Here is a 24,024-nt window from a genome sequence, read left to right on the forward strand (position 1 = left end):
GCTCTCTTCCTCCCCGCGCAGGAAGGGAAACTTCGGGGGCAGGGGGCGGGAGGGCGCCCCGGCGGAGCCGCTGGCGGGAGAGGCGGGTCCGGGGAGCGGAGCAGCCGCCGCCGCCACCTGCCCCCGGCGCGGGCTCAGCCCGGCCGCCTTTGTGCTTCCTGCCGCGGCTCCGCGGGGCGGGAGCGCCGGGCCGGGCGTAGCGGCTCCGCCGCGGCCTTGGCTGCCACGTCAGGGCCGCCGCCCTGCGCCGCGGTGCCGGCGGTGCCTGCGCCGGCCCGGCGGGGACGCAGGCGGGGGTCGCTGCCGGGCCGCCTCCGGAGCTCCGCCGGGCACGCAGGTACCTGCGAGGGGAGGACGTGGCGGGGGCTGCGGGGCTCCGGTGTGGGGCGGCTCCTGGGTGCGGGACCGGGAGCGGAGTGGGCTGTACCCTGCAGCTGCCGCCCCCCGGGCCGGGCGCCCCTGGCTGAGCGGCCCCCGCCCACCTGGGAGGGAGTCGCGGTCGCCTCGGCCTCGCTCCTGGATGAGCTTGTTCTCTCCCCCGTGAACTTCTCCGAGCCGGGAGACGCTTTCTTTTGGGTTTTCTTCTTTTTAAACTTTACTGTGTTCAGATGTTTGCTTTAGTAGTCTCCTCTTTGTTTCATGTATGTATATCCAAGTCCAGCTCGATGGGGTAGGGTATGAAGAGTTTTTTTATGAACTGTATGGGACCAGCCTAGTTTTCCATATTCACCCAGTCTAGGCGTTTATGTGGTGTGGCCTGGAAATAAAAGCAAGTTATTCTAGCCATACGACTGGTTCTGGTCATTGTGCGAAGTGCAGTGGCAACCTCTGCAGATGCAATTAAATGCTTCCTTCTGCTTGTTTAATTGGGCTGAAAATGAGAATTCTGATTCAGGATGTCACTGTGTAAGGAAGATAAATACCAAGTGTAGGTAGCCTGCTTCAGTGTGTCCACTGCTGTGCTTCAGGCAGCAAGTCTCTGTATAATTGGAAGGCTACATATAGGATAACTTCATTTAGTATGTAAGTACTGGTTTGTATGCACATCAGTTTTAAGACTGCTAAGTAAATACCATCCAGCACTTTTTTAGAAATCTTTGCTGTTGAACTGTGGTTAAATATTCCGTAGAGTTAGTGTTGCCTCCTCAGTATAGAACTGGACTGCATTGCAAATGCACAAACCAAAAAGTGGTCCTTGTCCAGCAAGTGACCAGGTCTAAATGTCAGGCAGGAGCCAACAAACAGGTGGTGGATGCTAGGGAAAGAACTCTTTATTTCATTAGCAAGGGTGGCAAGGAAGTTCAGAAGCCGCTTTATCGCTCTGGCTGTTAGGTACTGCTGGGTTTTGTCTTTGAGGGCCTTCTGGAAAAGGAGATCTGAGACAGATGTGGAGGTCAGGCATTGGGGAAGTGTTGTAAGAAATGGGGAAGGCTCTGCTTCTGAAAACTGAGCTAGTAGGAGGTGGAGGGTGACAGGACTGGTAAAATGGAGTTTTCATTGTCTTTCTGAAGGTATGCCTTCCACCTTGCTGGAATTTACCATTGAATTTCTAGAAAACAGTTTTGGAGGACTAGAAAAGGGGAATCCTGGTTCCTGCCACCTTTGATTTGGTATCTTGTGAATCATTGCAACGGAGAAAACTTGATCGCCAACATCAGGTGTTCCCCAGAGCCTCTTCTGGAGCCTGATCTATACTTTAGGTGAGAGTGATGGAGAAATATGATGTGGTAATGTCCCAGTCAGAGTTAAGGGGGTTTTTTTGCAGGAGATATACCTCGGTTTTGCTTTTAATTGTGGCATGTGTTTGTTTTTTAATACAGACATGTTGCATTACCTTCCCAGCTGCGTACTGTACCTTCCCTGCATACTGTGAGCCTGTTATGTACATTTCTTATGACAAACTTAGTATCTTTTGGGGGAAGTTGTAGCCCACCCTCCTGTAGCCTTAGAATTAAGCTGTGGTTCCCACCTGGAAACTTCTGATTAACTCTTTGTAATCTTTCTCTGAAAACTGTAGTCCTTTTTTTTTCCTCTGAAATGGGCATACTTGCTTCCAAGCCAGTCCTGCTGTATATGTAAATCTGAATTTTGAAACCTGGCTTTTAAACAGAAGGCTTGTTGAAATGCTAGCTATGCTCTTGGTTTTTAGCCACATGCTTTCTACATGCCTGGATTTGTTTTTTTTTACTTTAGTGCTGTAGTGCATTACCTTAGTGCATTGACTCTTTCTTCTTGCAGAATTCTGCTCAGTCAACTCTCTCCCTTGCATTAACAAACTGAAAACTACATTTCCATGTCAGCTGTGCGCTGAGGGTTATGGCTGAGAGAACTAAAAGCACTGGGCACAGTTACGTGTAACACGTCACAAGCCCCAATCCAAGGTGTAAAGCAGGGAAGCTGATATGAGGGGTTGTTTCTGCAGCTTGAAGCAGTACCCTGAAGAGCAGCCATTGGTGGGTGTACCTCTTTTGGCTTCATGCTTATTTTCTCGTTTCATTTGGAGAGTAGAGCACTGTTTCAAAAATTTATTGCTTGAAGTATCATTTGTAAAAAAATTTTTTTTCATGTACTTGAAATGCATCGGGTTCATTCATAAATCTGCTGCAGCTGCTGAAAGAGGGGGAGGAGAGCTGTGCATGTGGCAAGGGTTGATTGTTTTCCATCAGCTCCATAGACAAGCTTCCTAACTGGATAGCTGGTGGACAGAAGAAAGACAACTTTTTTTGTGGTGGACTAAGACGAGGCGATGGGTTTGTTTGGATTTCTGTCAGGTGAATAGTTCTAGCGCTGTCTGCTGCTGCTGCAGCTGTCTGGAGCAGCATTATGCTGCCAGCTGGAATTGGCCCCATCCTTAGGTAGTTTCGTTGCTGCCCGCAAATATCCGAGTAGTGGCATTGAAAGAAGGCAGTTTGCACTGGCTGCTGCTTGGGCCAGGTTTGCTCTGCTGAGACAGTAGGGCTTTTTGTCTGTGAAGTCAGAAAGACATCAAGGGCATCAGCTGAAACTCATGAAGTTACTCACAAGTCTGTAGTGGTTAGAGCCCACTTCTCAATAGAAGGCTAAAACTTTACAAGTTGCTGTCCAGGGCTCATTAAGTGGTTCTGTCTTAACATGGATTAGCATGCTTCATAGCAATCCTCATGGCAGCACATGGAGCAAGTAAGATTATCTCCATTGCCCAAAAACACAGAAGGCATCAGTGTTTCAGTGAGATAAATCTCATAAAGTTTTGGCATCTTAAGGCCATACCAAGAATACTTCTTCCATGCTGTGGGATTTGTATATGATTCCCACCATACACTCATGGCAGGTATGTGACAGTAGCACTGTTCCATCAGATGTCATTAACCTTCTGCCTTTCTCACAGGTGTATGCAGAACACTTTTGTGGAAACAACTAACTAGAAATCTTCACGAAGGAATATATTTGGTAAGTTTTACTTTAATCAGTTTTTATGTGAATGTACGTACGGCTGTACCACTACCTCTGGAGCTTCCTGACGCTTTCATTCAGGGTCTTATAACACAATGTTATAAATAGCTCCTGATTTAAAAATCCTATCTTAAACAATTTGGGGTTTTTTACAACAGTGTAAAACATTTAAGCTTTCTGTGTATTTCATATTCTGACAGTATGAAAGTGTGTTTTCTTTCAAATCAATTGGAAAAGTGACTTTCAGTTCTACCGTTTTTAATATTTTTTTTTTATGAAGGTTTTAATTTATTTTAATATGTTAAGAAAGATGAGAAGTTATCCCTTATCTCTTGAATGACTAGCACCCTCCTAAATACACAGGGGGTGAAAGCCCAGAAGTAGTTTACATTCATCCCTGTTTGAAATCTCTTTTAAGATCTGGGTTTGCTTCCACTTCTTAACATGAGAAAACACAGATGAAGAAGGAAAATGAAGTGTGTCATTCATAGGCTGGACGTCTGTTTCATGAATGAGTTCTGCCAGGCCACATAGAGATCCTACCTCATTCCATGTGATCATTTAATGCAGATGTTAAATAAAGCTCGAGGCTTTTCCCCAGTGACACAAGTCACTGTGAATTTGGCATCACAGGATAAAAACACTGAAGAAGGATGTCTTTGCTTGCTTTCTTTTTTTCCTTTCTTTTTTTTGGCCAGTCTTAGCATACTTTAAAGAAGATTTTGAAAAACATATCAGAAAATTTCCAAAGTTCAAGTTTCTGATAAATCTTTGCCTTTTTGCATATGCTTGCAGTACTGGCAATCTTTGTGACTAATGGTCCAGTGCATATGGGGAACTTTGAATCTGCAGCTTCCAAGTATCCAAAGTTTCTTAACCAGTAGCATGTCTGAATGACCTCACTGTCTGCACAAAAGTCTTATAGTTGCACCTCCAGATCAGTGCCTTAGTTGTTAGCTGAGATGTAATCTCTGTTGGGTCTCATGAATTTTGCTTTCTTCTTCTTTGTGGGGACGCATCTTCAGCAGGAAGCGCAAACAGGAACCTCCTTAGGATACACTGCAGTCCCCCTGTGATCAGGGGGCTCTGATATAAAGTGGGACATACGAGCCTGGATCTTAATTGACAAAGGAGGCATTGAATTGTAGGTGAGTCCTTTCACCTTGATGGTATTGTAAAATATAGCAAGTGGTATCTGCTTTTCTAACTCAAATTTTTGAAGAAAAAAATTATATTCCTGTCCTCTTTGCCTGAAGACTGGACGAAGTAATCTGCCTCTAAGCAGTTACTCCAGGCCTTTGACCTCCAGTCAGTAGAATTGACCTCTAGTCAATACTAACCTTAAATCTCTGGAAGGGAGCCAGGTTTGAAACATACTCCTGTGCATAGTATTTCCTGTTCACCAGATATGCACCCTGTTTAGCACACAGGATTTTTGGATCACTTTTCAGTCTTTCAAGTCTCCTGACATGTTAAATTGGATACAAGGATGCATGACACAGACTGTAAACTAGATATCTGAATATTTTCTGCAGAAGTCCTTTGCTGGATCTTGGTCTTGATCCTGTGATTCACTGGAGCGCTTCTACAGAAAAACAAAAAGACTTTTCTGACAGTGATTGTGATACTGTTTCCACTTGCACTGATGTCGTAGGTGAACAGTGAGTAAAACCTAGTACAGGCTGGTTAGGCACATCTCTTGCAACATCATAGAATTATCAAGGTTGGAAGAGACCTTCAAGATCATCCAGTCCAACCATCCACTGGCACCTGTAAAACCACCCATCATACAGTAGTTTTCAACTTTCTGATCTGCAAAACCCTGAAGGCTCCCTTCTGTGTAGAACAAATTCAATCCTACCAAGAGTGACCTATTTCCCATAGCTGCTCTTCTCAAGCCTGTAGTTCTCCATTGCTTTCTGGGGTCTGAGAGCGGCAAGTTAGTGGCTGTGCTGTGGAAGACAGACAACTGTGATCTGTGTAATTGTGAGTGAAGTATTTCTGTTGCAATTGTTAAATCGTTGCTTTGGTCATTTAGCTTTGCAGGAGCTGAAAGCAAATCTAAGTGTCTGTCTGACTAGATTATGGAGAGTTAAGAAAGCATCTTTTACCTGTGTTGTCTGCCAGTCTTTAACTCTTTCAATGAACAGATCTGGTCTTAATTGTACGATGTTGTACCCTAGTACAACAGATTCTTGGAGCTTCATGTGGGCTGTATCTGCTGTCAGTGCTGCTGCATCCAATACCTTCTTAACAGCAGAAAGTACTAAACCTTGTGTGTAGCCTTGTGAGCGTTTCTAGTGTTCTTGCCGTGTCCAAAACTGGTTACTTATTCCAGCTTCTCTCTGAACTTGTTGATGATCCCTGACAGTGTTTTCTCTGTCCTCATGAGATTAAATAACTTTTGTGAGCCTTTGCTGACAGAAATATTTTGGAAACTCAAACAGGTAATTTCTTCTGGGGTTCTTTTAGGAGTTACATGCTGGCTAGATACAAATATATTAGTGGAGGTTGTTCTTTGTAAAAAATAAATTATCTCTTTACTCATTGGTCTCCCCTGAGTCTGCTTTAAAACTCTTTTGGTCACTTTTTTGTTCCATTGTTTGAATTAAGACTTAATAGGTTCTGAATTTTATTGTACTATTTTTAGGATTTCCCCTACTGCACCAAATCAACTCCTTCCAAATTCCTGACAGAGCAATCATCTTAATGACCAAAATGGTCACATGTCAAGTAGGAACATAGTTGCTTCATCTTGGTACAAATATTTTGATCTGCTAATATCAGGGCTATCAGTTTCTTACTGCATCTGTCTTTTCTTTCTTACAGTGCTTTATATTTTTGTTTCATGTGCTTAGTCTTCCAACTTGATGTGTTGCTACTTTACATCTTCCTGGTGAGGGGAAGAGGAGAAGAAGACACTGATCTCTCTGGTGTCAGTGACAGGACCCAAAGGAATGACATGAAGCTGTCTCTACAGAGGGTTAGGTTGGATATTAGGAGAAGGTTTACCCAGAGAGTGGTTGAATACTGGAACAGGCTCCCCAGGGGAGTGGTCACAGCACCAAGCCTGACAGTTTGAGAAGTGTTTGGACAATGCTCTCAGGCACATGGTGTGATTCTTGGGGCTATCCTGTGTTGGGCTTCGATGATCCTTGTAGATCCCTTCCGACTTGGGATACTCTATGATACTTTCCTATTTCATGGCTTACATGTTTGCATTTCTGGCTTTTGAGCAGTACTCCTTCAGCATTTCCATGGAGCTGGCCATCCTCATAGTAGGTATTTTTGCTTGCTTTCCCATTCAGCTTCATGTGTAAAGGTACCCACGTTTTCTGAGTTGTGAACTGATATTGGTAGAGCTGATTGTGAGGAATCTTTAATATTCAATTTAGGCTTGCTTCTCATCCAGAGGTCTATGATTTAGCATGTGGGTGCCAGTTTTTACTGTGATGTTTTGACTTCATAATTATACTGTGAGAGTTTCAGCTGTTGTTTTCCAGGTGAGTGTTCCCACCTGCTTCTGCATCCTCATTCCTTCTTCAGATCCCAGCCACTGCTTTCTCACCCAGAGGAGGTACAGAGGGATCTCAGCACAGCAAGAGAGGTTGGAATTATTTTTGTGGTGATCATTGACTCCTAGAAGAAATGAAATTATTTAAAGACATGCAGGGAAAAGGGAACTAAAAGGTCACTGGCAGGAAGATAGAAGGATACTGACTGGTCTAATGCAACTTATTTTTTCTTTTTGTCATCTTGATGCCTGCTGAGGAGGGAAAGCAAGATTAGCAGGAGAGCTCAGGAGAAGAGGCAGGACTTAATATCAAGGCATGCTTTGGTGGGGGAGGAAAGCAGGAAGGAAACGTGGACTTAGGTATTGCATTTTTCCCCTCCAGAAAGAAAACTCAGCTCAAATCAGCAGCTCCACTTACTTTCTCTGTGCTTCCCCTCACTGTCAGGGACTCCTGCTCTAGAACTGCTCTAGGAAACGGCTTTTGGTGTAAAGAAATCTTTTCTGAAATGTTTTCATTGGGCAGTTTTTGTGTAAAGTTAAAACAGTCTAGTTCTGCTGCTGTCACTACACGATTTATGCAGTACTGCGACAAGATAAATTGTGTGTTTCCGTTGCTGTTCTTCCATCTTGTTTTCATGGCATTTGTTCAAATTGTGCTGCAAGGACTTGTTTCTTTAAGCTATTGCTTTCCAGGTACCTGCAGATCTTAAGGCATGCTGCTGTCATTTCTCTAGCGTCCACCGTCTCTGTGAACACTTGGCTTTTCCTTTTCACTACATAAACATAAGCTGTTATATGGCAGAGGCTGTTTTGTTTTCATACTGGTTGTCTTCCTGATTGCTTTTCAAGTTCACGATGTACTTGGTGTGGGGTGGCAGCTCTCACCAAGCCTGCTGATGTGGTGGAGGGCTCCACCTTGAATCTGGTTGAAGAATGCAAAAGCACAGATAAAAGAAAGAGCAGCAGTTTGACAGGAGCTGCTAGCTTATCTAGTAATGAAAAAGAAGTTCATTTTCTGTGGAACTGAAACTACTTGAATTTTGGATTCGTGGATTAACTTATGCTTTGCCAGAAGAGATGTATAGCATATGTGAATTTCTTTTTTTAGGCAATAATGAATCAAACGGACAAAAATCAACAGGAAGTCCCATCCTACCTTCATGATGAACCACCAGAAGGTATGTACTAGTTTTCATGATCTGAAGTAAATTAATCAGAAGTTCAGTTCTCTCTTTAAAAAATGGAAAATGGATCTGGAAGCTTTAACTTCCATTTAAGTAACAGTAAACAAGCCAACCCTGCATTGGGATGGACCTGGATTATTGTTCACTCCTGCATTATCCTGATTACAATAAGGCCACTGAATATAACTCAGTAAACAGCTGTACCTATAAATTATAGAGAAGATGGGCAGATACTGAAGGACTTAATTTGTAGATTAGTTTCCAGAGATATGAATTGGTCTTATGGGTGTTTATTTGGGAAGAGCCCAGCTTCACTTTTGGACACCTTGCTGTGTTCATAGTGCTTGTGACTTTTAAAAAAGATGTGTTTAAAAATATGTAGAACTTTATTACCACTTTTGGAGACCCTTTTTCATCATACAATTAACTGTGGTTCTAACTGCTGACAATCTCATGGTTTCATAAAAACAAACACGCACTTGACTTCATTAATGCAGTGACATCTTGATCTCCTGAACCAAATGAATCATAAATTGGTTATTAGATCTGCAGAGGAAATGCAGTTGCAAATGAGCAGAGTTCCTTCCAGGCTGTGGACTGGCAGATTAGTGAAGAGTCCTGTTTGCATAATGTGACTTGAAGCATACTAGATCAAAAGCCATTCTTGGCACATAGGTTATTTATGTTGTCTGCGCTTGCTTTAAGACTGAATGTGTTGGACATAGAGGTCGGTGAGTCATGATTCCTCTCTGTTTATAACTGCCCTTTAAAGCTCTGTTTGTTTGTTGTTGGGTTTTTTCCCTCAGCTTTTATATATTGTATAACTGAACAATTTACTTCACTCAAACAACAGTATTATCCACTAACTGCAGTAGAAGGGATTGAAATGGAATAGCTCCCTCTATTCTTAACAACTATAAGGCAAGAAACACTAAGTACAAGAAGATGAGAGGAAAGGGAGAAATAGATTTTCATGGCACAGTGATTCTTCAGCTCTCCTATACTTGAACTTGTTAAAAGTATCATGGTGTGAGGACAAAAAATCTTGCTTCTTAACTTCTTATGGTATTGTCAAGATCTCAGAAGCATTTCTGATAGCAAATGCCAGAGTGGAAACTATGCCCTAATATGTGTTATCTTCAGGTCTAATTTTTAAGTCCAGGTTTTGTTTGCTTATTTGGGTTTTTTTTCCTTAAAGATCGAATTGTGTTTTGTACATATTAAACCTCATGTATAGAAAGTGAAAAGTGGTCTGAAAACTACAACTGATTCTTTGAGTAAGGCAGTGAAACAAGTGGGCATTTTTTCTCTTCCTAGAATATTCACTAGGTTTTCCAGATTCAGCATAAGAGCAGAATTTGATCATTGGTTATTGCAAAGTTTCATTTAAAGTTTATGATCAGTTAAATATCTTATTCTGCACATTTTCTTATTTTAGTTTGACAATAACCAGTTTGAATATGAAGTCTAAATAGATGGAGAAAATTGATGTAGTTAGAGGAAGTAGAATGAAACACAGCTTATCTTAATGTAAACTCCATCCTTGAAAAGGCTTTTTCCTTCTGATTCTGATGCATATGCACTCTTCTAGCCTTAGGAGTTCAGTTAAAATGTTGGAACACCCTTGAAGAACAACTGGGTTGGAATGTCGTACAAGGCTTCATATGATACACTTACACCATCATAAAAAGATGGCCAAATGTGGATGGAAGGCTACTAGTTCAATGCTGGCAGGAAGATCATCTCTCTGAACAAGCGGCCAAAATACTCCTTAGAGGAAAGGCTCAATTCCAAAACCAATTTGCAGCTTTTCGTAAAGATAGAAGTAGTTCTAGTCTGTCCAAATCACACTCAACAAGCTTTGTGCCCAAAGGCTCTAAAGAATGTGTGGAAGAAGTTTTTGTGCTCCTGCTTTTTTGAGTAGTGCTATTCTGATGCTGTATTTTCTACTTTGCAAGCGGCGCCAACCTTTGCAACCTAAGTTCGTTCAAACTCTTGTTAGTTGCTGGATTCCTTTCAGCAGGAAGCTGGCTGCCAGAGAGCCTGATAGAGCCAACTCCCGGACAGGGAACTTTTGTCATTTTCTCCCTCAATTTAGGAATGATCTGGTTTACCTTCTTTTTCATACTGTTTAGAAAAAAGGGGACCAGGGTTGTGTATCCTAGAACAGAAATCAACTGGCAATAAAACTTGGCAGCTGTGGGCGTTCATGAGACCTCATGGACAATGCAAACAGGATGGAAGTCAGAATGTGTCAACCATTACCAAAGTTATTTATACACTGTTGCAGTCTGTATTTACACTTGTGAAATAGAGTCAAAGGATTGGCTACCTGAAGTAATGTGAGGAAAAACACATTAAGATTACTTTTTTTGTTTCTCTCTTGTTATTGATAAGTTAGTGATGATGGATCATTTCTTGCTGACATCAGATCTGATTCACTGAAATCAACTCTTACAATTCAATGTGATAAAACTTTACTCCTCTTTCACCCTGATGATAATGAAGCAGTTAGGTGGAAGCAAAACACTTTCTGACCAAATCTGTTATAAGTTCTGTAAGTCTGGTCACAAGAATCCTCTAATGAATAATGCCTAGACATTGGATTTTGTAGCAGGCTCTGCATACTCCTTTCCAAGTGTGAGTCTTTAAAGCCTTTCTGTATGTACAAAGAAATTCTGATCTCTGTGTGTTTGTGTTGGCCGTGCATTTTTGCTGAAGATGTCCATGTTGAAAGCTGCTGGCCTAGAATGAGCCAGCAAGGTATTACGTGGCTTTAAGTAAAAGGCTGTCATTTCTGTTTTCAGTTTCTGTTCATTACCTTTTCTGTTATCTATATCAATTTCTTAAATAAGAGACTACTGTAAGCTGGAAGCACTTCCAGTATTTTCTGCTCCCTTGAGCTGCACTGTTGCTCTGTATCCCTTTTTTCCTTTTCGTCAGGCTTGTAAGAAATCCTCTCATTTAAGTGGCATCTTTTGTTTGAATTATTCCAGGCGTGCACACAGGAGCTCTGAACTTCACACTGAGTTCTGAGTCAGTCCTGGCATTATCACAGACTCATTAGCAGTGCAGGGAAAGTTGTTCACCCTGGGTTTCATCTTGTAGAGATGAGTGTTGGTAGGTGATACTTGGAAATTGTCCTCTGGATGCAAGTTGTCAGCAGTCAGGGCACTGGAGACAGACTTGTTCTGCTGGCTCTCCTAAGGCATGTTGCAGTGAAAAGTCAGTGTGTTGACAGGGCTGGATAGAGGTCTCTGGTGGATCTAGATCTGATTTTTCTTTTCCGCTATCCCTCCAGGCTCGTTGTCCTTATCCAAGTATGTTATTTCTGCTGCTGACTCCCTCACCTCTTTATTTCATGTCTGTTTCTTCCCTAGCTCTGCCCGTTGTAGTTCCACTTGCTCTTCTTTTTTGGTTTCCCCTGTTGTTTTTTGTGAAGAGAGACATGTTAAATCCCATATGTTATCTACAGATAGCTAGAAAATAATTTTAAAAACCCAAATTCAAAAAACTGTGCAACTCTTAACCCTGGTTGTGTTCACTGGCTGAATCTTGCCATGGTTCTTTCTGAAACTTTTTTTTTAAGAAGTGGTGAGGTATTGACAAGAGAGGAGCTGAAAAACACTTACCTGAACAATGTTGTTGTGAAGAGCAGAGGTTTCCCCCAGGGTCACGTGGAAGACACTTTGCAAACAAGTGTATTTTAGGGCTACTGGTTTATAGATGCAGTGGCTGATATTTTCTTATGTGCTCAAATACCACATTAACATACTGTTTCATACTGCTGTTTCTTTGAAGATTGGATGATGCTTGTGCCATAGCAGGGAGCGGAATTGCAGTCTTAATACCCTTCAGGGGCAAGGTGCACGTATCTCTTAGGATTTTGATGCTTACATTAGAAATATAAAGTAATTCTGGAACAATTGGAAGGCAAAGTGGCTAATTCCAGAGGTCTTTCTATTACTCTAATACTTTCTATTATTTTGAGGCTGTGTAATTGTACCGTAAATATGGAATAGGAAGTGACCTAGAAAGCACATAGCATGAAACTGCACAAAATACAGGTTAAACATAGCATTAAGAAGAAAAATTCTTGTGGTCAATAATATGCAGAAATCCTACGATTTGAGACTTGGTTTTGTGCATATTGAAATTTCTGTTGGGAGCCTGTAACTCTTGCTATTAATGCCTTTGGGGACCACTTTTGGTATTTAAAGAGCTTATTTGGCACTTCTCACATAAACATGCCTCTTCTGTAGCCAATTTACAAAAAAGACCCTTTTGGAATAAACTTAAATTTGTATACAGGATGAAGAAAGGAAGTGATACAGAAGACTTGGCATCAGTTTTGTCCTCATGCTTCTTTTGACAACTCTTGATTGCTCTCATTTGTAACCTTCTCATTCCTGACCTCTGCACAGAACCCCTGTAAGCACATCTTCAAAACAGTAATTACTAAGGAAAGAAGTGACCTTATCTCATGGTGCTCTTTTCAAAGAACAGCTCTTTGTTTAATAAACTTTTGCCTCTGTTTTACCAGGAATTTTTTTCCAACCTTGTCTTAGAGATTTGAACAGCAAGGTGGTGCTGCTGCCCTTGAGGGTCCCCCCTCTGTGGGTTAACTCTTAACATTAGGATGGAGGCCATAGGAGGATGTGTCATTTCTCTCCCATTATAAAGGCCAGAAATGAGGCTGATTTGGCCATGAGACTTTCCAGAGTCTAGGAAGGTAGTGGTACATACAGAGGACAGAAGTTTATCGTGTAAGACACTCTGGAAGTCATATGCCTGATATTTTTAGACTCAATATTGACTTGTGTGTTAGAAAACAGCACTGAGGAATGTCTTGCTGCAGCAAAGTATCTTTTGTTATTTGGAAGTAGGTGTTGTAGGAGCATCCAAGAAGAGCAGCCTGCAAGGTAAGTGTATGCTGTGTGCAGTGTCTGTTAGTCTAGAAATGGAAATACTTATGAATAACTGTTCTTTTGAAAATGCTTTAGTCATAGCACTGAGGCTGATTTGTTTGTTGTTTCTTCCCTTAGGTTCACTAAAAGACCACCCGCAGCAGCAGCCTGGGGTGCTTTCTCGTGTGACTGGTGGCCTCTTCAGTGTCACAAAGGGAGCTGTTGGTGCCACAATTGGGGGTGTTGCTTGGATTGGAGGGAAGAGCTTGGAAATTACCAAAACAGCGGTCACATCTGTGCCTTCAGTGGGAGTGGGTCTAGTCAAAGGAAGTGTTTCTGCTGTAGCTGGAGGCGTTACAGCTGTAGGATCTGCTGTTGCAAGTAAAGTGCCTTTAACAGGAAAGAAAAAAGATAAATCTGACTAAAACCAAAACTGAGACGTACTCAATTCTCCAGTTACATCAGTGGCATTAAAATCTGCTAAGATTGGGACCATGAGAAGCCATGTGTCTTAGACACTTTATCTTCCAACGAGTTGTGCAAGTAACTCGATTTCATCTGAAAAGGACAGAAGAAGCTTGGTTAGCACAGCATAAGAAGATTTATTAGAGCCTAGATTGAAGCTTTGTATCTGGTGAAATGTTACACTTGATAACTATAGAAGTGAGTAAGTGTATCTGAAGGAATAATACATATTTGAATATTCATTTACTGTAAGTCTTCTGCAGTTTTGGACTAAAATGTGAACATAGAAACCTGGTTATCTCTGCTGTACCATTGATACAATGAGATGCCAATTCCTGTTCTCAGTGGTTTCCACATGCTCCTGCTAAGGATCCTTCAGCTGTGTAAAGGCATTGTTGGATATACCCAAACAGTCTTGGTTATGAACCTGTATTTTTAGGCAGCCTGTAAACTATCCCTGACAGCACTCTGCCAGTGCAGACTGGAGCAAATAGAACTGAAGGTGTGCAGAAATTGGAAATGAGTGGGAGATAGAAGTGAAAAAGATTGACAGCATGGTAGAAGAGATCACAAAGAGTAAACTAACTTAATGCCTTATTAGAAAAAATATCTTTACTACGTGAAGCTGTGTAAAGAACTGTCCTGTCATTTCAGTGCAGTTCACAGAATGAGCTTTAGACTCTTTACAAACCCTGATATCTGAAGCTTTTTGTCAGTTTTTACTGAAAATATTATTGCTCCATCTCAGGTGTATTTAATGATATTCATCTATCTCCTGCAAGTGAAAACTTGCTTCTAATAAACTTTTTATAGACACTAGAAAAAAAGATGGCTTAATGGAAACTGGGCTGATGTTTGTGGCTATCTAGCACAACTGTCTTACTTGCTGGAAATTCCTTTGTATAGTTGGAAACCACTGAAGAATTAGCAAAGCTGTTGTCTCAACTCCATGATGTGCCAGGTTGGCTTCTTGCTCTGTTCAAGCAAATGCAAGGAATTTTTCACTACATCTCTTTCTCATACTTTACATTTTGATTTTTGAGTAAAATGTAATACTTTTATTTAAAACAAACCAAAAAAGGTAGATGAGGCCTTAAAAAAAAAAGGAGAGAAAGAAACATCATTCCAGTAATTTGTATACTGACAGATTCCAAATATTGACACACCTCAGATGGGAACATCTGTAGGTCCTCTGCAACGTGTGAGGCAAAGTGCACTTGTAAAGACACAGCTTGAGGTTGCCTTAAAATAGAAGCTGTTGATGATCTTTTATTTGTGTACTGACTTTGCAAATAAGTAACCTCTTTAGAAGCCCATAGAAGGCGTCTGTTCATGTCATGTATGCAGTATTTTCTACAAACTTGTGTTCCTATGGAGAACTTGTAAGCTTACTTTTCCAGTGTCTGTGGTTGTACTAGAAGGATATATGGGGAGACTTTTTAAAAATGAAAAAAAAAAAGAAACATATCGCTCGTCTAAAACTTAGTCCTCTGTTCGTGGTTGTCAAATGTGCACTATGTCTAAATTATGGTACAGTAGTCACCCAATCTCTCTGAGCCATTGGTACTTCAGCTGCACTCTGTAACTAACAACTTTATTTTATATCAGTAATTGTGGGTGTTGGAAGCATGATACTCATAAGCATGGGAACTTGGGGTGCTGGGAAGAGCATCTGCCCCTTCTGTTAGATGCACCAGCTGCTTGGTTCTGATCTGCTGCAAGGGTGTAACAAGGTAAGTTTATGCAACAACCTGAAGAGTTCAACTGGGTTTTATACTCAAAAGCTAATTGCATAGAGTGTAGTATGGTTTAAGGGTACCAGTTAGCTCTGGAAATGAGCTAGCCTGGGTATCCAAGGCAATCTAGCTGCAGCATATAATTTAGTATGGTCTGCTCCTCCACAGTTTCCAATGTAGCCATATCCCCAGAGTGCTGCCACTGAACTCCTAAGAGTCACAGTGGTATTTGTGACACCAAACTAAACCCTTCCTGATAGTTTTCTGAAAACATGAATGTTGAACTGATCATACCCATTTTTTTTAATTATATTCTTTAATTGTTAAACTATGAAATTTGCAGCAAAACAAGTGTGATCTGAGATAAACAATGTTAGATCTGTAAAGAGCTGCCAACACTTCATGTTTTGTTCATAACATATCCTGTAGCTATTGCTTCTGAGTCTTGTAACTGAAACACTTTTACATGGCATATGGTTTTAGTTTTCAAAGAGCTTTGTCCTATATCCTGTGTATTTTCCATTCACTTATGAAATTTGCTTGATCTTAAGAACTTGGCCCGATTCTGTCCTGGCACTTGTGAAACATTAAATTGTTGCTGTTTCAGACATTTGAAAGCTTCCTTAGTTTTGTGGAGAAGGACATACTTAGGTATAAATCTTCCCACAGCATTGTGCCCCAGAGTGTCTTTTATCTGCATCTACCTAGTGCCAACCAGCTTTTAACAAAAACTGTAACTTCACTGTGTAAGTTGTTCACAGACACAGCACAAAATCCCTTGCACTAATTTTCTTTTCAGTGAGGCTCGGGAGTACCCACTTTTAAGATCATAGTGAGCTGAACGGAATATGGAACTTAAATTTTCAAGGGGAGTGGAGTCGTTTTTGTGGTGGCTTTTATTTTTCCCAGCCCCCAGTTCAAAATGGGAAATGTTTATGAAGGCACCTTGTATGCCTGACTGCTCGCTCTGTAACAAAAGGCCACATCTTTCTGTGCCAGACTTAAACAGTACAAACTGGTTCACGTTCACTGTGAGTAATGACAAGAGATGAGGAAGTGGATTTCAGCAATACAATGTTTTGGTGATTGGGAGGTTCCCTGAGGTTTTATTACAAATGAATCCTGTGAAAAAGAGGGAAACAGGTCCCAGGCATAGAGTTATGAATGACTGACTGAATTTTCATCTGGCGGTAGAGAAAAAAGAGCATTTCTGCTCATGGTTGTGTTTTGAAAAGGGGGGAGGAGAAATTGAAACATTCAGAATAGAAAATTATTGATTACTCAGGCCATGACTCACTTAGGGAAATGTGTCCTTTTCCTGTTGTGTTGCCACTGAAGATACTGTAAGTGATGGGAATCTAAGCTGTTTCAAGAACTTTAAAAACAGATACCTGTAGAAATGCTGAAACTTCAGGGAAAACACTGTTCTAAATTTTGGGTTCCTTTTCATCCTAAACCATCAAGCTCAGTTACAGATTGTGTTATGAACAGCTTCAGAGAGCTGAAATGCCCTCTTGTGTCTGAGGGGAAGGAGGCTTTTGAATTCAAATAATACTGTGGTCTGCTTAATAGCTGAGCACGGAAAGACAGAAAGTGACAAAGGCAAGTTCCTGTGAATTTGTGATATGGCTGTCTTTCCAGTTTCCTCCTAAAAACCTACAATGTGTTTTGAAAGAGTTGGCAAAGATGCAGGCTGGTAACACAGCCTGACTTTTTTCATGGTGGGGATATGTGCCCCTTCTTAAATTCTCCCTACTGTTGCCCACGCTCCTACAGGAGCGGCATTTACCCGCACAAGCTGCTCTCACGTCCGTGCTCTCGCCTGCAGAGTGGTGAGTTTAAGACCTTCAGCTGCTGAGATCTTGGCACTGCTCTCACCAGGTGTTTCCAGCCCTTTCCAAGCTCACAGCAGATAATGTGGCAGACTATATAAAATCATCGTCTTGCAGCCCGCCCTCTAAACCAGCAATTTAATACCCACTTTCTTCAGCAATTTAAAACTTCACTTTAAGAAAAGGAAGCCTGGACTTGCTGCCAAAATGTGTGTTAAAAATGACCTTGAAGAATGGCCTGGAATGAGGGGGCTGTGTAACTGTTTTTTCTCCTGCTGTCAAGAGGGAATGTGTGTGGAACAGTTGCTTAGGAAAGTCTTTCTGAGAAATAAAATCACCGATGATCCTAATTCTATTGAGATAATCGTCAGTGATGCTGCTACTTTATATTACCATTCACAGCCTGTAAATGAAAAGAAATCAAATCCCCTGAGAACTTAAACACTGTCCGATAGTTACTATTTTGAAAGCCAGCACTTGTCAACAATTATCATTCGGTGTTATCTGAGAAGCAGTGCCACCCATATATTTAGAAACTGTGGCAGCTGTTTGAAAATCTGGTAGTCATTTTTAATCACCAGTGGTTTACAGACTAGAGTTTTGTTATACCTAATATAAAACCATGGCTTTTTCCTTTCTCCTGCCATCACTTGAGACTAACCTCAGTTTCTCCCTAATCTTTCCTGTCCCCAAACCTTGCTAGAAGAGAAACAATTAAGAACTAGCAATAAATGGTTTTCCTCCTGCCCGATTTTTTTTGCAAAAGAAGTAAATTTTGAAGTCTCAGAAATGTAAAGGAGGTTGTCTTGTAGTTTCTTTGCATTATGATTTGTACACAAACATATTAGAGTCTCACTGTAGCAGTCAGTGAGTAAAAAAAATTATGTCCTGCCCCTGTGCTCAAACTGCACTCTCTGGCTAGGCTTTCCTAACCAAAAAATCAAGTCTGTTGCAGGTCAGTATCCAGGAGCTAGAGCTACTTACTGCAGCAATAAGGAATGGAACTCCAAGAGAATTTCCTGAAGTCAGTGAACCAGTGGGTTGCTGAACACTGCTGGAAAAATAACCCTCCATTTGTTGTTCTCAGACAAAAATTGTGCTAATCACTACCACAGGATGGTCTGTGCAGTGACAGAGCTGAAAATCCAAAGCAGTTAATGCCCTGTCAGGTAAGAAAATGTAACATGTGAGATACTCTCTAGAGTATCTCATAACCAGGTTCTATGACATTATTTGAAAGCATTAGAAAGCTAGAAGTGTATAATGAAGTTGTGCCTAAAAACCACTCCAGGACAAAGTACAGCATAAGACTACAGTCTGGTTAAGATTACTTTTGTTTCATCTCAAAAAACCAACTTTTATTTTGCATAACTTGAAGTACAGCATTCAAATTAATCTTCAATGTGTATAGGGGCAACAGGATTAAAAATTGGTCTTTCCTTCTTTGATTGTATCTTACCATAAGTGACTTCAAAATCTTTCTTTGTACCATTCAAGCTTTCTAGATTTCCACTCTTTACATCATATCCTAGTGCAGAGAGCTTTTTAATTCGGTACTGAACAATTTGTGTTGTCAACTCCAGCACCATTGGTGTCTCTCTAATCTGTGCTACAGAAATTCCTTCCTTCAGTAGTCCTTCAAGTCTTTCTTCCAAAACTGGAACAGAATAGTAGAGGAGGGCTGGGCATTTCAGCACTAGTTCTTTTAGTTCTTGATCACTGCAATTAAAGACATTTTTGGAAAAAAGCATACTCTTCTGCATAGTAGTAGAATTAAGTTGAAAAATGAAGCCTTTAAGTTTAGACAGCAGCTGTAGAACTTCATGGTCAGTGAAGTCATTCTTCTGGAGAAATTCCAAGTTCTCCTGGATTGTGGTGGAGGTATTTAATAAAATAAATGGATTTTGGCTCAATAGTTTCAGTATCCAGATCTTCATATTTGCTTCAGAACCTCCTAAATTTAAATAACTTCTTTGTAATGTCTCTATCATGTTTTTGTTTTTCTCAACAGGATTATAAAAAATATTGGGTGCGCTTGTCAAGAACCTGGTGATTATATTATTCTTAAGTCCTAGCTCTTGAAAAAATGTTATGTTTGCCTTCTGATTCTGGTGATATTTGGTAGTAAAAAAAGACTCTGGAAATTGCTCTATTAATTTAATCAACTGTTTTTCATTCTGGCATACTAATTGCCACAGAGCTCTTTGAGAGTTTATCTCTTCAGGGGTGCGGAGAATTGCCTCTGGGCAGCGTTCTAAAATGTTAGCTACAGCGGTTTCATCTGCTCCCATTTCTTGCAAGATACCAGCAATTTCTTTAACATAGGCCACATCCTGGAGAAGGACCCATTCCTTCAGTCTGCGTATCTTCTTAATGTCAACTGACAAACCGTAGAGACTCTCAATGGTTTTTTTATTTTCCTCTCTTGACTTTGTATCTGTTGTGTAACTGGAATGTATTAGGAAGCTCCTGCTTGCTACTTCAGGCCATACTGATGAAAATATCAATCCTGGGTTGCAGCACTGAGATCTTGTCGACAGAAGAGCGAATGTGTCTTTTGCAGCGTGAGCGATTCCTCTTAACATTGTGGAAGTCAGCCCTGTGGAGACAGAACAACGGTAAGAAAACACATTTAAAGAATTAGTTAATGCTCAGAATCGTTGATGTTTAGACAGAGCTGGCATAAGAAATTACTCTCACCCGTGCTTTTGTTACTAGCACAAAATCCAGCTTTCACACGAAAGCGAGGGAGGGGAATATTTTTGAAAGGTTAATGTTCTGACAAATGTGTCACTGGAACAGTAACGTGTCTGCAACAGGCCTGATGTAGGGGCAGTGCTCTGTCTATATAAAAGCTTGCAGTCGTACGAGATCCAAACTGTCAGCCATTTTCTGCAGCTAACATTGTTATTACATTAGAGATCGCTCACACCATAAGGGAAAAATGATTCACCCCATTTCATTTGACAGTCATCCCACTAAACTATTAAAAAAAGGCAGCTTAAATATCTTTCTTAACTCTTATGAAGGTATTTGCTTGAACTTCTCAAGCATCATTTGGAGTGTGACTTGTTCCATCATGTGTCAGAGACACCCCCTGCTCAGTGCTGCTTCAGCAGCAGTTCGTAGCCTAACTTCATTTTGAAATCATCGTTATTAAAGAAAAAAAATCACAGAAACCTTTATGTATGTGTTTTTCACTAGCCAAGTCTACTAATTGAGTTCTGAATAAGCACACTGGTATTCTGGGGGAGGGAGCAAGCACACCGTAACATTTCCAGGCGTTCACTTGCCTCTCCCAGCACCTACTTTTCTACAGCTGCTCTTTGCACCAACGCCTTATTTCTACCTCCAGGTTACTTTTGTTGATGCCAACCACCCCCAGTAGGCAGAGTCCTTGTGGAATAGGTACATGGCGGTATTGGAGTCCACATGGCAACCACAGGTAGTTGTGGGCAACCCCACACCTCACCTTTGCTCAAACTGGCTGCTAGGTATCACCAACAGCATATGTGCTGTCACCTGCTCTGCAGTGGCCAAAGGAGCTGCAGCAGTCAAACAGAGATATCATTAAGTGTATCTTTAACTTCCTAGGTGGTGTTTTCATAAGAACCCTTTGGGAGCACTGAGTCTGAAAGGGAGAAGTGCTGATCTGTGAAATACTCAGCAAATGGTTGCTGCTGGGAACATGCTCAAATTGAAAATAAGAAAAAAAAATACAATTTTGCATTTGACAGTTCTGTTTGGGCAGTTGCTTTCACCTCTTCCTAAGTATAGCATGCTTCAAAAAGTACCTACATTAGCATCACGTCAAATTACTTTGGTTGTTTTGGTTTTTTTCAGAAGAGAAATTACTGTTATGATAATGCAGTCTAATCTACAGAACAGACTGAGAAACCTATTGTTGGAACAGCTATACAAGATTCCTAGAATCTATAGTCTGTCTTCTAAGAAAATACCTGGTTTGTTTAGAGAATTTGATAGATTCTCTATCTAGTTGCCAGGTAACACTATATATTTTCCAGAGGTAAAACACTGTCTCAAGAAAGTGTACCTTTGCTTTTAGGTTGCTTTTTTATGCTTATAAAATCTGGACTCGTGTTACTACATCATAAACTAACAGAATAATTTCCTATATGCAAACTTATGTTATTAACAGAAGCTGTTTACTGGTAACTTCTTGTTTGGTATTACTTCAAATCTCTGAGGCAAAATCCAGTTGCCTAATGAAGCTGCTTGTGTCGTAACCCCAAGGCTGCTTATTTTGTCTTCATAAACTTTGTAACTTGAGAAGTGCTCTCCAGCAAGCCCCACCACAGAACAAGCGATTTTTCCCAACAAACCTGAAAGCACTGGAAGTGTAGGTAAGTCACAGACGTTTTGTGTGCTGACCTTTCCATGTCCTGAAAAAGTGACTTTTTCAGGGGAATGCAAACTAAAGCCTCTCCTCCACAGGCAGGAGACAAAACTGCCTGTGTCTGAGCACAGAATTTAGGGGGTCCAGTCAAAGTAAGTAAATCCCTGAAGGATCAGGGCTCTCTTCATTAATGCTTCAGCCCAGCTGGAAATTGCCAGCAAGTATTGTTAAAATTGTATGGCATGTCAGATGATACAGTACAAACTGGAAAAATAACCATGACTTGCTTTTACTTCAATAAGTAAAATAAGTAATCCTGCTCTTAAACAAAATTGCCTTCTGAGTAATGCAGCCATTTAAAATACAGTCATTTTCACTATTACAGAGCTTTTAAAAAATTCTGATAAATTGTGCCCTTCCACAGCCTAACACGGAAATTATTGTTATGCTCACTTAAAAAAGGTTCTAAGTTTTCTGAAAATTTCTGACATCAGTCAATTTTTTCCCTGTTGTGAGGATCATCAGAAACAGAATACTGTAGAAGGAAGAAAAACTTTATTTGCTAAACAAATGCATTTGACTGGAGTACTCAGGAGCCCATGTAATTAAGCACTATGCAAAATACAACATCCAAAAAAGAACATGAATGAATTTTATGTCATGGTGTTTATAGAAACCGAGTGTATTTCCAAGTCTATACGTGACAGTATCACATTTCCACGGTATGTAACCGATTTCAAGAATTCAGAGTTCTTTTAAAGCTCATGCTGGATCTAATGCATGCTCTAACGTGCAGGACCCCACTGTAACTTTTTACATACTTATGTTGCTGTGGAGATTGTAAATCAATTGAGAGATTAAGAAAAAAAAAGCCAGCTCAAACGAGATGTTTGCTCTCACTACCAGCAGCACCCTCCTATCACCAAGTGTTAGAACAGCAATAAGAAAATGAACTAACGTCTATCTGAAAGTACCTGTGATCCTGCTTACTAGAGACCTGTATATACAGAGTAAAGGGGTGCTATAAGTTTCATTATTTAATTTTATCTCATTTAATCACATTATTTATGAGACCTTCTAAAGCAAATGGATATGAGGATCAACTGGCTGATTCATCCCTCATTTAAATGTGTGTTTTAAGACTCAAATCTCATCTTTGAAAATTAGCAACCTCTTACGTTGTATTTTTCGACTGCTACTTTGTGCTGGTCACTACTATTCCCGTTGCCTCACCACAGCAAACTTAGCAGGCTCTGGAAATTAAATGAAACTACAGAAAGCCTAGATTGAACTTTGAATTAACCAGGAAAAATAGGTATCTGTGTAGAAGAAAGCAGTGTACAGAGGATTTGAATGGTCTATGAAGAAATCTAGGAGGCAGATATGTAGTGGTTTTGTAGATTAATGCACAATAGAGTAAATGTTCATACTTCTGCATTTACAGACAAAAAACTGGATTCCTGCTTTGCATCAGTAGTGGAAATGAGGCAAAGAAGGATTACAAGATATGCTAGACCAACATAAAGCTTTCTAGGAAAAAATACAGAGGATTCTAGAATAATCCAAGTTGGAAGGGACCTCACGTGCTCAAAGCAGTGCTATGAAATAAGACCAGGCTGATTTGTCCACAGATGGACCCCACCTGGCCCCTCTGGGTTACCTGTTCTACTGCTCAACTGTCCTCCTAGGGAAGAAGCTTTTCCCTGTATCTAGGAAAAACATTTGCGAAGTGCTTAAGGACGCACCACACTATTTAAACCAATGGTCCTCAAGGGGTGCTCTTAGTATAGAGAAAACAAGGTTCTCCATCACACCCTGCTCCCAAAGCCCGGCCAGCTGGAGGATTCCTCTCTCACCCTTTGGACTGCGCTTGGGGGCGGAGCGGCAGGAGGCCGATGCTTTCCTGTAACCAGCACTGGCGCAGAGGCTGGAAGGCCCGGCAGGCCTCTGCCCGTCCCCGCTACCGCAGCCGGTTATGCCGCTCCTGCCGGAGCCTCCCGGGGCCGACAAGGAGGCCCCGCGCCCAGGGGGGGCCTCGGAACCGCGCGGCCTCTCCCGCTGCATCCCGCCCCCTCCATCCTCACGGGTGCCCGGAGCACGGCAGGGCCAGCGCGGTGCTCGCCGGCCCCGCAGCGGCGGTGCCCCGGGCCCGCAGAGCGGCCGAGCCCCCGCCCGGCCCCTGCCCGCGCTCACCGGCCTCGCCGCCGCCCGGGCCCCGCCGCCGCTGCCGCCCGGGGGTGGGACGGGGATGTGCCCTGTGCGGGAGGCGGTGACCGGGATTGCAGGCGGCAGGACGTGCCGTCCCACGGCACCCGGAACGCACGGCGTCGTCTGGTGCAAAATCACACGGGGTTCCATCGCTTGTTAGAGCAGGGTTTGATGGGACTAGGAGAAGGAAGGTACAGGGGGGTTGGATTAAAACAGCTTTCAGAGAGAATTAGAGTGGTAAATAGAAAAAAAAAATACTTTGAAAGTCTTCTGAAGTAGTATGATGGCAAAGAGTCAAACATTTTAAAGTTAGGTTACTTGTGTGCCTGTATTCTGATGGGAAGCAAATTATTAAGAAATTCTTTACAGAGAGGGTAATCAGGCATTGG

General features: G+C 41.5%; 2 protein-coding genes and 1 long non-coding RNA gene across 7 annotated transcripts; 2 read left to right on the plus strand and 1 right to left on the minus strand.

Annotated features, from left to right (window-relative positions):
- The first annotated feature begins 267 nt into the window (after nucleotides 1-267).
- On the plus strand, nucleotides 268-15,848 carry TMEM263 (transmembrane protein 263). Of its 4 annotated transcripts, none has more exons than XM_027658057.1 (5): nucleotides 268-337; nucleotides 3,368-3,429; nucleotides 4,461-4,580; nucleotides 8,055-8,124; nucleotides 13,176-15,848. In XM_027658057.1, the coding sequence occupies exons 4-5, from the start codon at nucleotides 8,061-8,063 to the stop codon at nucleotides 13,460-13,462; spliced, it is 351 nt and encodes a 116-aa protein (XP_027513858.1). In that variant the 5' UTR covers nucleotides 268-337; nucleotides 3,368-3,429; nucleotides 4,461-4,580; nucleotides 8,055-8,060; the 3' UTR covers nucleotides 13,463-15,848. The 4 variants fall into 4 exon arrangements, with proteins under 4 accessions (XP_027513858.1, XP_027513876.1, XP_027513867.1 ...); XM_027658066.1 differs by having other exon boundaries at nucleotides 270-337; nucleotides 4,458-4,580; XM_027658075.1 differs by lacking the exon at nucleotides 4,461-4,580.
- Nucleotides 15,849-18,388: 2,540 nt separating this feature from the next.
- Nucleotides 18,389-23,748, minus strand: MTERF2 (mitochondrial transcription termination factor 2). Of its 2 annotated transcripts, none has more exons than XM_027658037.1 (2): nucleotides 23,284-23,529; nucleotides 18,389-19,669 (listed from the first exon to the last, which is right to left on the minus strand). In XM_027658037.1, exons 1-2 carry the CDS (start codon nucleotides 23,489-23,491, stop codon nucleotides 18,462-18,464), a joined length of 1,416 nt encoding a protein of 471 aa, XP_027513838.1. In that variant the 5' UTR covers nucleotides 23,492-23,529; the 3' UTR covers nucleotides 18,389-18,461. The 2 variants fall into 2 exon arrangements, with proteins under 2 accessions (XP_027513838.1, XP_027513846.1); XM_027658045.1 differs by lacking the exon at nucleotides 23,284-23,529 and adding an exon at nucleotides 23,621-23,748 and having other exon boundaries at nucleotides 18,402-19,669.
- On the plus strand, nucleotides 19,601-22,102 carry LOC113954134. The gene is made up of 3 exons (XR_003530113.1): nucleotides 19,601-19,688; nucleotides 20,426-20,478; nucleotides 20,914-22,102. It is a non-coding gene; the product is annotated as an uncharacterized LOC113954134 (long non-coding RNA).
- Nucleotides 23,749-24,024: the final 276 nt, after the last annotated feature.

This window comes from Corapipo altera, unplaced genomic scaffold, assembly GCF_003945725.1.
Source record: "Corapipo altera isolate COAL_440 unplaced genomic scaffold, ASM394572v1 1, whole genome shotgun sequence".
NCBI lineage: Eukaryota > Metazoa > Chordata > Aves > Passeriformes > Pipridae > Corapipo > Corapipo altera.